Raw genomic sequence first — 17,007 nt, 5'->3', positions numbered from 1 at the left:
CCTTTTAAATTACATTTACCATTAACTGAACATAACTGATATAATTTCAAGATTTAGTGTTCAAATTTATTTATTTAAAATAACAGAAATATATTATAAAGCTAGAAAGAAATATATAAATTCATATATCTGAAAGATATATAATATGAATACATAATATGAATCTGCATTATCAGCACTTTTTAAATGATAATTTCTTACCATAGATTTTGTAACAGGTTCAAGTCAGTCAAGTGATTTTGCAATGTTTACAAACAAAGTTGCTTGCATTAATAGAGACCTTTCTGAGAGTAGTGCTTCATGCATTGCAACACTACTGAGACAGACCCTTTTGGGTGTATGTGTATTTTTTGTACTACCAGGGTCACTTGGTGACATTATAAAACATAACGCAACTTTCACAAACACCCCTTACACTCACCGCACCTTTAAAAAAAATAGTCTTATCTATAGATTATCTTATACATGGGTTGACACTAGAGCTATAGTGTGCGACTGCATGCTGCATTGTGATCAATCTCTGCATGATGTCTACGACTATTCTGTCATCAAGAAGCCTCATAAACTACAAATGTCTCTGTAATTGTCAATTGAGAGTTTCCTGACAGATGGCAGTTTCCCCCATATGTGTTTGTCTGTCTTCTGAATGCAAACAGTAGTTAGGCAGGTTCATTCTGTGCCAGCAAGAGGTGCTTTTGAAGCTGCAGGAGCTTTTTTCCAGGATATTTTGCATCTTATAAAATTACTCACACAATATTTTAAATAAAACACAATGAGTGATTTGTTCGTTTACATGCTAATTCCAGTACACCCCACAACTGTCTCGGCTATCAATTGCCAATTATATTTTTATTCTGTAATGGCAGTTTCATGATGACATGTCATACATCAAGCATGCTGTTGCCATAGCTTAATGGAATCAGTCCACTCCCTTTGTTATGCCCTTTTTAAAAGCAGTGTACAAAAGAGATTATGTGAACCTATTGGTCTAAATACATCGGTCAAAAATGCATATTAACTTTATGCGCAAAACTGGAATATTGCATAAAAGATGTGTGTATAAAGCAGCGCTTCATCCAACGAGTCAAAGAGTACAAAATCGTCAGTTGCTGATTAACTGGCACCAAAGATCAAAAGTAAAAACCTAGTTTGCTTCAGTAGGAGAAGCTGCGTGAATCTGTTCCTTATTTAATAAATGGCAGGGAATGCGGGGTGGTGTTTAAAGGCGTGAGACTCGGAGCGCAGACACTCTTGACAGTTCTGAAGGTAATTAATACTATAATAACACTAATACTAAAATGGTTAGGCATTTTAGATTGACCAAAACAACATTTCAGATGTTTTACAGTGCAGTCAGCCTGCTGGTTTGTCCATTCACACACATACAATTTATTATAAAAAAATCACATATGATTTTATAATGCCCATACTGGAATGTGTTCAGTAAAAGTGTTTCCATTGTAGTTTATGCACATCTTTTCTAAGAGACTGAAAAGTTTACTCAGTTATACGCATATGTTTTTTATGCACATTTTCAAAATGTATGTGTGTCTTGGCATTTCCGTAAACGTTTTTTTTTTTTTTTTCTATAAAAACAATAAATATGCTATATTTTCTACACTGCATCTTGAAGCATTGCAAACATGACATTGGTTGTTTTGCACTATGACACACTACACAAGTAAAATGTTAGAATCTTGTGTCCTGATGCCCATTTGTTGTTTATGAATCTCCATGACACCTAACATCAAGAAAACTGTGCTGCAATTGAGAAAAAACAAGTAATCTGATCGAAGCTTTAATCAGTTGTTTCTGTCAAGACCTGCATCCCCCTCTCTTCTCATTTATCTAAAGCATGCATGCATCAATGGGCAGAGCTAAAGAGGCAGTAACTACAGTACAGTATGCTTACATCCAAAGATAAGGATTAAACGTTTGCACAAACCTTGAATATCACACAAAACCTTTGCAAGTAAAGCACTATTTCTATCCAATCCAAAGATAAACTGATAAACTGGCTACTGATAAACTGGCCATATACAGTTTTAGACAGAATTATAAAATTTTTTCTTTTTTTTTTCTTTTTTTAAATATTTCCCAAATGATGTTTAACTGAGCAAGGACATTTTTACAGTATGTCTGATGTTTTTTTTTTTTTTTTTTTGTTTTTTTCTTTTAGAGAAAGTCTTATTTGTTTTATTTCAGCTAGAATAAAAGCAGTTTTAATTTTTTTAAACCCATTTTAAGGTCAAAAGTATTGACCCCTTTAAGCTATAAATATATTTGTTTTAGTCTACAGAATAAACCACCATTATACAATAACTTGCCTAATTACCATAACCTGCCTGGTTAACCTTATTAACGTAGTTAAGCCTGTAAATGTCACTTTAAGCTGTATAGAAGTGTCTTGAAAAATATCTAGTAAAATTATATTCACTGTCATCATGGCAAATATAAAATAAATTAATTATTAGTGCTTGCCTGTGAGTAATCAAACGCATCAAGAGAGACTGATGCAGAGGCAGTTATCATTAAATTCTGTGTCTTTGCCTCGAAAGTCGACTTTCCGTGACAGTTTTAAATTTGTTCTGGAGGCTGAAGCTGTGTTTTAAAGAGCAATTGAGTGGAGTTTTACTTCACGTGACTTTTCAGGGTTCAACACTAAAGATTTATTTTCTCAAATGTTACCACAATTTTTTCTGACCACACCAAAAATAAATAATTATTTCTTAGCCACAATTTTAAAATAATGTGTCAAAAAAAAAAAAAAAAAAAAAAAAAAAAAAAAAATATATATATATATATATATATATATATATATATATATATATATATATATATATATATATATATATATATATATATATAGGCATGTATCTAAAATATTGGCTAGATCTTTCAGATCACCTGTTAACTACACATAAATGGTGAGTTAATCTATTAACTTATTAATGTTGTTGTAAAAAAAATAAATAAAATAAAATAAAAAAAAGATAATAAATCATTGACAAAAACAACTCAAAGCAATAGAAAGTAGGTGAAAAACATAGGCCCCTGTGTTTGATAAGGCTAGGATATGGTTAGGCCAGTAATAATCTGTTCACAGAATGGTTAAAGCAAAAGTTGTGACAAATTTTTTCTTACATAATAAATTACTTGCGAATCAAATGACAATAACAAAATACAATGGAAGAGCTGTGGCTTTTGGAGATGTGAAATCACCCTTTGTGAGTGTAGCCGCTGAAGAGAGTTCTGGGAGGTAATAAAACCAAACCACTTTGAGGACAGTTAAGATTGTTAAGACATTTTAGAAGGAGCAAAACAACATTTCAGATGTTTTACAATGTGGCCAATCTGCCGGTCTGTCTGCTGTCTCACTGCAACCATTTTTATCACCTGATCTTGCTATAACAAAATTACACAGCTTTTTGATGTTCATACTAAACATCATTCTAACGTAGTTTATGCATTTTTTTTCCCATTGGATAAAAAATGTATCCTACTCAGTTATGCATATGCATTTAAAAACAAATCCTATGCAGAAGAAATTTCTATCAAGACGAAAAATACAGACGATCTAAACAGTTCAGTTCAACACTGCAGCTGGAATTGCTTGCCAGTTCAGTGCTGAACAGGGGGAGGTCTGTCTCAGCATACGGTGTCTCAATGTTTAAAAGTATTTAAACTGAAAGCCTCACTGCAGTGACCAAAGCTCTAGACTGGACTAGAGTAGACAAGAAAACTTTATTACTATTACTGTATTACTATTACTATTACTAAACTGTATTACTACTACTGTATTACTATGTGACAATGCCAAACTAGGAATGACATCCTCAACGAGCAAACTCCACCAAGAGTCAAGGGAGTTTTTCATTAAATTTGATACATAATCCCAAAGTATGAGAATTCATCTTTTTCGATTCCTCTACTTGGGTCCCTGAAACACACGCAAACACCACGCTGAGTAACTGGTCTCTGACGGGCAGGGGAGAGCTGATTATGGATTCACTTTGCAGCGGGAGCCGCCCTGACGGTGGGGATTTGATTAGGGCTTTGACAGGTGCCAGTGCGATTGCAGCCTTAATCTGAAGAGTGATCTGCTTAGATAATGTGCAAAAAGAGGAAAGAGACAGAGGTGGCAGGGAACGGGGGGAAGTCAGGTAGTAGAGATGTACTGAACTGCCTTGTGACAGCAGAGCTTTACTCTTGATGTACTCACTAAAGCCTGAATCATATCGCAGACAGCATTTTATCATAAGAGTAATACTTCGTCTGCTGCATCGAACAAATCCTGGGAAAGAGACTGAAAGCAAGTACGCCTCACACTACAGAATCTTTAAAGCTGTTGAAGAATGGTTGAAATGCTCAGTTTCTGTATGGTAATGAGAGGCATGTAATGATGCCTTTGACTCCCGTTGCCATCTCCTATTCTCTCACATGTGCAGAGAACCTCCCCACAGGCTGGCGCAGCGTGAACCGGGTCACTCACTGATGTCTCTATCTCGACTGTCCCTTCCATTTCCATACAGGAGATCTACTTGCATCACTGGATCACAGCAGAACTCTCTCTTCTCCTTTCTTCTGCTGTCAGGAACGGGGCTTTTCTCAGTCAATCAAAAAACAGAGCTAAGGTGGGAGGTATGACAATAATCTTCAATATGTGTAATTTTATACCTTGTTAACGATATATTTAAGCAATATCCTACCAGCAAGTGCTGTTGAATTTCACTTTGATATTGCTTTTATACAACTACACAGGAGCTGATATCAAATGATCACAAAATTCTGGCCTGGAAGTGCATATGCTTGTGCTCCACTAAAATGCACAGCTCCAAAAACAAAGAAAGTAAAGTATCAAGCTTTGAGCTTTGGCAAGCAACTTTGCGTCTGGAATACAATATGCGAACGGAATGGAGTGACAGTAATTTTTCCTCCCGGCTCAAATCATTCTGTAATCACTTTGCTGTACCTCCACTCTGGGTTGCCTTTTCCAAGCAAACATAAAGCTGGCGAAAATACAGGCAGTGTAACTTTCAACAAAATAAATAAATAAATAAAATATCTGCCCCCTGGCTCACATAGTCTGCTCTGAATTAAACAGTGGCCAGTGGATACAGACAAGCATAGAGAAATAAAAACAATGAAATGTCTCTGTTACTAGAACTACTAGAAGTTACTAGCAATCTATGCTTGATAAATAAAGGGTTTAAAGGTCATTTCATGCCTTCAGCCTTATAATATTGAAATTTGCGCAAAATCACCTGCTTTGTCATTACTTTTGATATTATGCTAGAGCATCATTCAAATACTAGCTCTAAAGTGACATTGGTTACTTAGCAATGGTTTCTGCTGTTCTAACGTCAGCTAAGAAAGTAGCTTCTCATGCTTTTATATGTATGATTATGCCGTCGAACTGTTGTATGAATGCAATATCCTGCTTGTAGCAGTGCAATGGGGCTGTATATCGTTCTCACTAGTGCCGATGTAGAGCCACAAAACCCTGCTACTTGTGTGATATTGCTTATATATGCGGGGACACAGTGGCACAGTAGAAAGATCGCTGGTTCGAACCTCGGCTGGGTCAGTTGCCGTTTCTGTGTGAAATTTGCGTGTTCTCCCTGCGTTCGCGTGGGTTTCCTCCAGGTGCTCTGGTTTTCCCCACAGTCCAAAGACATGTGGTACAGGTGAATTGGGTAAGCTAAATTGTCCTTAGTGTATAAGTGTGAATGAGTGTATGTGGATGTTTCCCAGAGATGGTTTGCAGCTGGAAGGGCACCCGCTGCCTGAAATGTGCTGAATTAGTTGGTGGTTCATTCTGCTGTGGCGACCCCAGATTAATAAAGGGACTAAGCTGAAAAGAAAATGAATGATATATATATATATATATATATATATATATATATATATATATATATATATATATATATATATATATATATATATATATATATATATATATATATATATATATAGCGTACAGTCCAAAGATAAAATTACTTGTTGATTTTAGTATTTGATATTTACTATTTGATTTGAGAATTTCGCATGGGTTTTACGACTCCTGGCATCAAGAAGTCTGGATTTTTCGTGACAGCTTAAATTGTCCAGGGGGACTAGAGAGATAAGCAGGGAGCTTCAAAGACATTCCTGCCCAAATACACACACACACACACACACACACACACACACACACGCACACACACACACACACGAGGCTGTTCCGACATAAAAGAAAATGAACTCATCAAATCCTGAACCAGCACAAAACTAAGGTGTTATGTTTTGTAAACTTTGTATCTCATTTCTGACTTTTCTTACCTGTGTAACCTCTCTTATTACCTGTATGCCTGTTTCTTTTAGGCCTGTTTAAAGCATAAATAATATGAGGATGTGAAAAATCATGTTGATGTACTTTTAAACCCCCCATGTTTGGTACCGATGGGTTTCTGCTGACATTTTACAACACATGATGCATAGAGCAAGACCATAACTCGCATTGCTTTATTCATTAAAGCCCTGTATTAAATGCCTGTCCGCATGCTTTGGGCGGACACTAAAATTTGCATAGGAGCAGCCTCGAGACAAAGGAAGGTTCGAGCGCTCAATTTCCCCTGAAATCATTGGTCAGAATGCTGAACGGGTTGTCACGTGACTTGCAGGTATAACCAGACTTCTCCCCAAACATCCTGCAGAGAAAGCCTCGAAAAAGAACATCATTGACGGTGGCCCTCGGGCCACACGGCTCTTCACAGCCGCATGGACTTTCCCGCCACGCTTTCTTTATTTTCCGGCAAAGTAAACTCAGTTTAAAGTTTGCGATCGCGTTCCTCAGAACTGTATTACAAACTCAACGCATCAAGAAGGACATCAAAGGAGTTTCATCAGGACGGAAGCATAAAGAGAGGGACCCCAGACATTAAGTCCAGGTACTTTTAGTTATGCGATTAAGCTGTGCCCCTTTTATCAAAAAAGGTGTTTTTATAATCTTGGTGGTCCTTAATGGTGCGTGTGGAACTGAAAGTTTTGTCACTCTTTTATCTGAAATCTATATCTTGGCGCTTTGCTATCTCTCTCTGTTCGTACATGTTTTATAGTCCCGTATAGACCCGATATCTCCACGTGGTTTACCTTTGTTCCGTGTTTAATGTATGTTTGTGCGTTTGTTTGTTCGTTATGTCCGACTAGTCAATAAATTCCATTATAATCAAGTTAATTGCATTGTTTGCCTCACGAGAAAACGTCACTGAAATACAGATTCCCCTGCCTAGCTATTATAAGTTGTTAAAAACTTTTGAATGATTAATCTACTTCGCAAGAAGTAGCAATTAAATTCCCTTTTTCTAAATGAATAGATCATTACCGTGTCCGCTCGGAAGAGCGGCGGCTCTGCTTGTGTTTGTTTGGTCAAGTTAACAATAAATTGATCCGGAATATTAATAATTAATAATAATTCGTTATTGTTGATAATTAATATTCATAATCTGGGAATCCGCTCGGTCGCGCGAGCATGATCATATACAATCATATGTTTGTTTGACCAAACTGACTGAAGCTTAAGCCGGAATATTTATAAGTAAGAATAAACCATTATTGTTCATTATTAATATTCATAAAATGAGCTAATTTCTGTTTTATATATATATATATATATATATATATATATATATATATATATATATATATATATATATATATATATATATATATATATACTCATTTAAAATGTGCTATTCTTTTTTTTTTACAAATAAATCGCAAGGCAGTATAAAAAGTGAAAAAGTGAGACATGACACTGAACTGAAAACTGAAATGAAAGTAACACATTGTAATTCATTCTGAGCCACTTTAAAAGCTGTTGCAAGCAGTTTTTCGCACCTCTGACCACACATCAGGTGAGTTCTATAATAATGTGACAAGCTTGGTATCCACTGACAACCTGGATTTACACCACATCCGTACTGCACACGAGTGGCACAACATGTCAAAATTAATCTGTCCCTTTATGATAAACAAGGGCTGCACTGAAAGGATCTGTCCACAGTGCATTTTGCAAAGTACACTTTAGTTTTCTGACTGGCGACAGCTTTTAAAAATTAAAAGCAACAGATGCATAACAGATTTGTGAATGTGAAATTATTATATATTGTTCAATATTTTTCAATGTGAATTAATCAAATTAATAAAATATTATAAAACTGTCATGCATAATGTTAAAATCTTTTAAAAAAATTGCAGCCTGTTTCAGAACTTTGTATTGCCAACTAAACAGTAACACTTTATTTTGATGGTTTGTTTTTTGAATTTACGTTACACTGCATCTACATGTCAACTAATTCTCATTAGATTATAAATTGTTAGGTTGGGATTAGGGTTGGGGTTAGGGTTAGTGTAAGTTGACATGTACTTGCAAAGTTTCTTAAAGTCAGTTAAATGTCTGTTGAATGAGCATATTAACAGCTATTAAACAGTCTGTTGATGCTTAAATGGACCCTCAAAATAAAGTGTTACCAACAAACTATTTAAGCCTTTTTATTTTAATATTAAGATAATGATTTATAAGCATTATTTATAATTGCCTTTACATCTTTAAATTGAATATTAAAATACATTAAAACAGCAAGATGGTACATAGTAAGAAGCAACAAAAATTATGTATTTTTGGTCAAATAAATGCAGCCTTTGTGAGCATATGCATCTATTTTATTTTAACATATTTTAAAATCTTATCTGCCCCAGACTTGTGAACATAACATATGGGTCAAAAAATAAACAAAATAATTTTATTTTATTATATTTTGTATTTCTTTTTATATATTTTATTATAATATATTTTGTGTTTAATTTTATTTAATTTTTATTTAATTTTTATTTAATTATTTTTGTTTTTTATTTTATTTTATATATATATATATATATATATATATATATATATATATATATATATATATATATATATATATATATATATATATATATATATATATATATATAATTGTATTTTGCATTATATTTCATTTATTTTATTATATTTTAAATGTTATTTTATTTAATTTTATTATATTTGGTATTTAAAAATTTTTATTTATTTATTATTGTTATTCATTTTATTTTATTTTGAGAAATAAAATGAAGCAGTATTTAATGTTCGACTCACCAAGGCAAAGACCGTCACTCTCCTCATAGCCTATGCTGCAGACACAACGGCCCAGCGGCACCAGCCAATCACCATCAGCTCCACAGTACAGCTTGGGTGTGTCACGTTCCTCTGCGTTCTCAACACACGCGCCTCTGACCTCCACCAATGAAGATGAATCCACCCTCGGTACAGTGTCAGGGAAGGCTGCAAGGTTTCTCAGGGTAGATGGGCACTTTTTGTAATAAACTCTTACGGACACCAAGGCGATGCATGCGCCCACATCCTGAAAGGCCAAGTAGAAACCCTTACGAGCTATCGTCACTTCCCTAACTTCAGTATTCAACCTCAAAACGCGATCGCCCAGGTCTGTCTGTGTGAAACTCTCATCTGCAGCGATGGTATCAATTTTAGCATAGTCGTTGGGATGAAAATGAGCATTGGCTCCATGTGGCTCATCTGTCTCCAAATAGAGGAGGTTAAAAGTCTCCTTACAGGTGCCAGAGACCCATGGGATGCTGTTGCAGTCCCGCAGGGTGAAGCGCAGCTCCACGTAGATCTTCTGCGCAGCCTGACGGGGTATCCAGTTTGTTCTGAGCCAGTTGTTCTGGTTTGGTTCCATTACGTGGCACACCTGGAAGGTGTGGATGGGCCGGTTAAGCTCATCCATCTCTGTGATGGCGTCCCACTGTGGAGAGCAAAGGACAGAGGAATGAGAAGATAGATAGTGAGATAATTGGAGAAAGCAATAGAAAGGTGTGAACGTTCAGCAATTGCTCTGTACTTCTTGACTTCTCTGAGGGATTTAAAGCAGCTGGAGCCCAAATAAGTTTTATTGAAGTTACTTTCATCAAATTAACAAGAGCAAAACTTTAGTTTGACTGTAAGATGAAACACTGGCTAGGGTTGCATGCAATATAACACTTTCAGTGGTGTAAACAAATACTCAGATGTTTTGTAAGGAATTTTACCTTACTAAGTAGTTTTAAAGGGCACCTAGGTTACCCCTTTTTTCAGATTTATTATGAATCTTTTGTGTCTCCAGAATGTGTCTATAAAGTTTCATCTCAAACACCCATCACATTTTTTTATCAAACCTTTTATAAGATTCAGTTTTTTTTTTTGTTTTTTTTTTTGCACTGGGTGGCGGTTTTGCTGTTTGGCTTACAATAAGAATACAATAAGAATTTACCAATAAGTATTTGATGCATTTGCTGTGTTAAGTTACAACGATGAGTCACACACAGTCATTACAAAGTTTACACGCACACACACAGACACACACACACATACCCAGCATGGACACGATTCGCACAAACATACAGACAGCGTGCGTGTTTAGTTTTGCTCTTTTTTTGCATGCAAATGTGACAGGATTTAGGTTAATCTCGACTGTATGGTTATCTGTTATGCTATTGTATAAAATAAACCTGATTTAACGTCCACAAAACGGGGGATGGAAGCGTCTTCTTTTTCATAATTGTTCTGACACTTATGTGTGCTGATGAAGTAAAGCTAAAGTATGTCGCTGTAATTCATTACATACATGCACTGTTTTAAAACATTTTAAACTTGTGAAACACACGCTTCTTGATCACATTTGATTATAATTGATGATCCTAGCAAACTAAACAGAGCTTTTATTCCTGGCTGCTTTGTGCTCGTCTTCTCTTGTTGATATGATTATACACGTGACTATCGGGACAATTGGTCCACCGTTTTTATGCTGTTAAATTGAAAAAAAAAAAAAAAAAAGAACTCTGTATGTTTATATCACCCCAATATGACCACCTATACACTAAACCTACACATATTTTTGTCCAAACAGCTTGAAAAAAATTTATTTTTCACCATAAGTGCCTTTTAAGAATGTGTACTGTAAAATTTATTGTTGTATTGGTACTTTTCCTATATTTTCCTTCACTGCAAAAAATGCATATAAATGATATAACTGAATATTTCAAAGCAAAAACAAGATTATTAAGCTTATTTTGCAGAACATCTTGCTGGTTTTATGGAAAAACTCACTTAATTTTGACATTACATTTTTAAAAACTGCTAGATTTTTTGCTTGTCTAAAAATGCTTCTTAATTTAAGATTTTTAAGATATTTGGACTAAAAACAAGGCAAAAAAAAGAGTAAAAGTAAGAAAAGCATATTTTGCTGTGATTTTTACAATGAATCTCTAGTCACTATTCTATTCATATATTTATTTTTTGTCTGCACTGATTGGCCAAGTAAATAGTGAACACTGTGATTCACATCCAATGCATAGACAATTCACATCAGACAGACTGACCTCAAGGCATATACGCTTTATAAATGCAGCAAATATGTAGTTTGTAAGCATTTAAAGTGTCCAAGGAGAATCTAAATTCTTATACGCAATGATCAACTGTTTAGAAGACATGTCACTGATGAGAAGACAAAGAATGCTTACTTTATGATGACTGAAATAACAAAACAGCCCTAAACAATAACTACATCTACTAAAGAATGTTATGTTTTCAATAGTCAAATTCAGTGCAGCACAAACTTGGTTTGCAGCACCAATTGTAGGACACTTGTAGCCTATTAGAGTTCTTTCATAACCTAGATAACCTAAGTGTAAATGTATAGTTATAGCTTTTTTCACCTTAGGTCACACAGATTTGCTCCACATTTAAATGCGTCAACCTGCTTTTTGTCAGCTTATTATAGATGAATCCGTTAATTCAATGAGTTCTCACACTAAATTAATCTCACATTTTAAGCGTCTAGATCATGATCATTGAACTTAGGAATGGCACTACATTTTTAATTGGCAGGGTATAATGTGGAGTAATTTTCAAAGTGTAATATTATAAAGTTTAATATTCTCTACTCACTGCTGTTGAGAAGTTTTAAAGGGCTACTTTTGCTCATATTTTGAGTAGCATTTAGAACAGGCACTTTTACTCTACTTGCAATATGTTTTTTTGGCAAGTAATGATTCTTTACCTTGATTATGATTTTTTTTTTAGTACTCTTTCCACCCCTGTATAATGTACATACAGTCCAACAATATAACAATTTAGTATAGGGAACATACACACACACACTACTAACTACAACTTTGTCCTCAGTGAACTACTATTTTGTGGATTGAGAATTTAGAAATGATTATCATTAGTGTCACCATATAAATATTACTCTTAGCTATGCACAGGCCACCCATACAGTTAGGTCCATACATATTGGGATATTGACACAATTCTCAAATTTTTTTGGATCTTTACACCAACACAATGGATTTGAAATTAAACAAACAAGATGTGCTTTAACTGAAGACTGTCAGCTTTAACTTGAGGGTATTAACATCCAAATCAGGTGAACGCTGTAGGAGTTACAACAGATTGCATATGTGCCTCCCACTTGTTAAGGGACGTAAAAGGACTTGTTAACTCACTGCGCCACCGTGATGCCTACATATATTTGTTTTTACATCTACCACACATCTAGACAGTTTGGAATTTGCTCAAATCTAGATTGATGTAAAATGCAATAGATATAAAATTAAATATGCATCCAGTGGTTTAAATGTATAGCCGACTATAATGCAAAGGAACATGTACATATTGTGGAAAAAATAAATAAATATATATATATATATATATATATATATATATATATATATATATATATATATATATATATATATATATATATATATATATATAAACATTCATTTTCTTGTTGGCTTAGTCACTTTATTAATCCGGGGTCACCACAGCGAAATGAACCGCCAACTTATACAGCAAGTTTTTACACAGCGGATGCCCTTCCAGCCACAACCCACCTCTTGGAAACATCCACACACACATTCAAACACACACTCATACACTACGGACAATTTAGCCTACCCAATTCACCTGTACAGCATGTCATTGGAATGTGGGGGAAACCGGATCACCCAGTGGAAACCCACTTGAACGCAGGGAGAACATGCAAACTCCACACAGAAACATCAACTGAGCCGAGGCTTGAACCATCAACCCAACAACCATTTTGCTGTGAGGCAATAGCACTACCTACTGTGCCACTGCTTCACCCATAAATATGTGTATTTTTAAGTCCACTTCTATCCTTTCTGAAAGATACCTTAGATACATAAATGTTGCATTGTCTATCAGACAACAATCTACAACATCCTTTGCTGTATAATGTCATGGAGAGTGGTCTTGGGGAGGAATGAACATGAGACACAGCAGCAATCCTAGCAATAAAAAAGTTTACTTGGAACATTTTTAGATATGCTAATTATGCAATGGGATGCCATCTCTGTCAGGACCACTGACAGCTTACAAGCGTCTCACGGCATGTGTGGAGTACGTGTAAATCGTACATAGACATCTTAATTGGATTGCATAGTTTGAAGTAGACTGAAATTTGAAATGTGCATTGGCATTGAACAGATCTGACATCTCTATAACGACTAATAACTAATTACATTAAGATATCTGGTCTGAGCAAATGCAAGATGATTTCTAAAAGATGCGGCAAAATCCTTGAGATTTACTAAGTCTGACATAAAATACCTTTCTCCACAGATCCATATTACAGATCTCTTACTATAGAACTGTGAATAGAACTGTGAATAGAAGTTGCATTTATACAAGAAAATTATTTTAAGAAAAAGTATAACAATAATCTGTTGTATTAAGAATAATATTTAGTAATAATATTGCAGTAAAAATAATATTAACATTTAAAACATTTGGTTTCCATTGTAATTTGTTAATAATGATTATTTAGTCATTGTGATTTCAAAATAGCATTATTTTATGTAACATTACACTTTAACATCACATTTAATGTCTTCAAATGTCATTTTTGATCATGTATAAAAATAAGGAATTTAAGTGAAAAGTTTTTTATAATGAATGAGTATTTATTTGTGAAAATATTACTATCATTAATATATCGCTAAATCGATAACATTGTTTGCGTCATACTGGTATAACAGGCTTATTTTATTGTTACATCCAGGCATCATTAGACTCCTTCTTGCCATTTTCAAGGGGCTTCCATCATTTATGAGGTACAGAAGTATCTCTAGGCTGTGATGTGCTGGCTAGTGCTGAGACTGTGAACACAGCAAGGCTAATAGATTTACCAAAGCCACAAGCTAGAATTGAATCAAACAATAATGACAGTGCTGATCACTGTGCGGATTTGCTTTTTTTAGCAACGTTCTACATGATTTTCTCTTTACACTACCACTTTCACTTTCCAAATATTTATTTTTTCACACATTTTCCAAACACGTCTGATATCTTGTCAACACTCTCACTGGCTTTACAACAAGTTCTGCACAATGAATCACTTCACATCCACAATGTCAGCCTGTGCGATTATATGATGGCAAAATTCTGTGATTTATTTTAGATAAATATCCAAAATATAATTTGTTAATCGAACTTCCATCTCACAGCCTCAGCATCACTGTGCAATGGGTAATCTTTAAGTCAAACATACAGCTGTAAACAATAGCCCCTTTCACACAGTGATATGGTAAATATGTGGAAAATATCTGGAACAACTTTACCGGTAAATTTAAGATAAAGCATAGTTCACACAGGCAAGGATGTTTTGGAATTTTTTCTTAAAAATCCATTCACACAACATTCCAAAATACAGCTAAATTCTGACATAATTAACCAGAAATTACCTCTTAACGGCTGTGCTTGTATTTGTAAACATAGAAGGGGTTGGGCTTTTGTTGATGGTTTCACTTTTATGTAAAGCTTTAGCATTCATGCAGCTGTTTTGTCCCAGAGACATCCAATGGCAGAAGCCCGTACCCCAGCTAAATGTTTACACATTACAAATTCTGTGGATGGATAAGTATTGTTAACAATTTCGATAAAAACATTTAGAGGAACACTTTCGCATGTCGAGACGTACACAATATGTGTGTGTTGGCAATCACTGGAACACTCCTTCACTTGCACACGCGTCAAGCAACTGAAACAGAGCTTGAAGGTAAACAAACAGCGGTTTATCAGGAGCATTTTTTGAGCATTTTTTTACACGGTTGGCATTAAGAAGGAACATACAGTGAAACCGTTTACTGACTAACATCTGGAAGCTAAATGTGTTTGGAAAAATATTCAAAGGCTTTTATTTTCATAAACAGTGCGGATGTGAATGGTAATGTACAGGTAGTGTTAATTTCTCTTTCCGGGAAAATTGCCGGAACAAATTTATCGGTATTTTCAAAAAGGGACCTGTTCACACATACAGACCTTTCCGAAAAATTGACGGTAATTTTCCGGAAAGGTCTGTATGTGTGAAAGGGGCTATTGTTGATGTGATACGCTTGCTTTATTATAATAAATGAACATCAAACTATTAGTTACAAACTCAATATTATATGCAAATTCTTCACTTAAGTCAACATGAAACAGTTCTTTTTTTATTATTATTCTGTGGCAACTTAAAAAACTTTAATTAACTTACTTGACAAAGGAAATTCTTCCAGAATTTCAGAAAAAAAAATCTAATTTTTGTAAATAAAATGACAATTAGCTTTTTTTTGAGGCACTTCCTTTATTTTCTGGCTGTGAAAATATGCACAAATGTACACATCTTAATTTGTTATTGTTGACCTCTGGAATTTATATAAAGTAAACATGCACTAAGAGACAGAGAAAAATCAAGAATATAGCTCACTATTCAAAATTAAACCAACTGTTTGAAAACAGACGTTAAGTTGTTTGTGTTGTTTGACAGCTATTGCTATGCATGCTTGTGTGTCTGTTTGTGTTTTTGTGTGTATGAGAGACGTCTTTGCTTATGATGACAGATACATATATACAGTATATAGAAGGTTTGTGGTCAATGAAACATATTTGGCCTAGTTCATTCATTCATTCATTTTCGGGTTAGTCCCTTTATTAATTTGGGGTCGCCAGAGCAGAATGAACCACCAACTTATCCAGCATATGTTTTACGCAGCAGATGTCCTTCCAGTTGCAACCCATCACAGGAAAACACCTGTGCACACTCAGTCAGACTCATTTGGACTTATGGGGAAACCCAGAGCACCCGGAGGAAACCCATGCGAACACGGGGAGAACATGCAAACTCCACACATAAAAGCCAACTGACCCAGCCAAGGCTCGAACTAGCAACCTTCTTGCTGTGAGGTGATTGTACTACCCACGGCGCCACCGTTTCACCCTAGCCTAGTTCAAACAGGCTTTGAATGCACATTGCAATAACTTCACATGATGCTAATCACACACTACAAGAAGCGTGTGTTGACAACTCGTCACCTTAGAATTATAAGGTTCAATCTGATAAAATTGAGTTCTTATTAAAAAGACAACTTATTTACATTATGGGATTTTTTTACAAGTTGTTTACATTTTAGGACTTTTTTATAAAAAATTAAAAAAATGTTACACACATACTGTTTGCTATGGAATGCAAAAACTTTAAAGTTCAATATTTAAAAATCAGTCAGAACGCAGATAGAACCTTATAATTCCAAGGTGACAAACTCGAGGCTTCTATTTGCAAATACTATATTGCTTTTGGTGGCAAAACTATGCAGATGTGCTCTGCGGTGCGGCAGAAATGTGTCTTGCTGACTGCCCAAAACATGTGGTAAATCTGCAGCACTTAAAAAATTATTTGAGCTTCACAAAACGGCGACATATGTTTGATTTTGCATTAAATTCAGCAATCGTGAAATGTAATTTGCAAATGTAAACTAAAAGAAAATATGTGTTCCAATGTGTTCCAAATAAAAACAAAGCTATGGTTTTCTAGCTGTCATAAAAGTCATTCAAACCAAAGCATGCATGTGCTTCGTCAGATTTTCGAGCCTAGTTTTTATGTTAAT

At 34.8% G+C, this 17,007-nt stretch overlaps 1 protein-coding gene across 4 annotated transcripts in view; it reads right to left on the bottom strand.

The window, feature by feature from the left end:
• The window catches only part of epha6 (eph receptor A6), a 237,470-nt gene that overhangs the window by 152,926 nt on the left and 67,537 nt on the right, over nt 1–17,007 (bottom strand). For all 4 annotated transcript variants that reach the window (XR_015476684.1, XM_087237326.1, XM_087237327.1 and 1 more), the window contains exon 3: nt 9,158–9,824. Coding sequence is in view for 3 of the 4 variants with exons in the window: in XM_087237326.1 (XP_087093452.1) it covers nt 9,158–9,824 (667 nt within the window). In the remaining variant the exon portion in view is untranslated. The remainder of the gene's footprint in view (nt 1–9,157; nt 9,825–17,007) is intronic.

The sequence above is a fragment of the Danio rerio genome, chromosome 1 (genome assembly GCF_052040795.2).
Source record: "Danio rerio strain M-AB ecotype USA chromosome 1, GRCz13ab, whole genome shotgun sequence".
NCBI lineage: Eukaryota > Metazoa > Chordata > Actinopteri > Cypriniformes > Danionidae > Danio > Danio rerio.
This window is presented reverse-complemented; position numbering and strand designations above follow the sequence as displayed.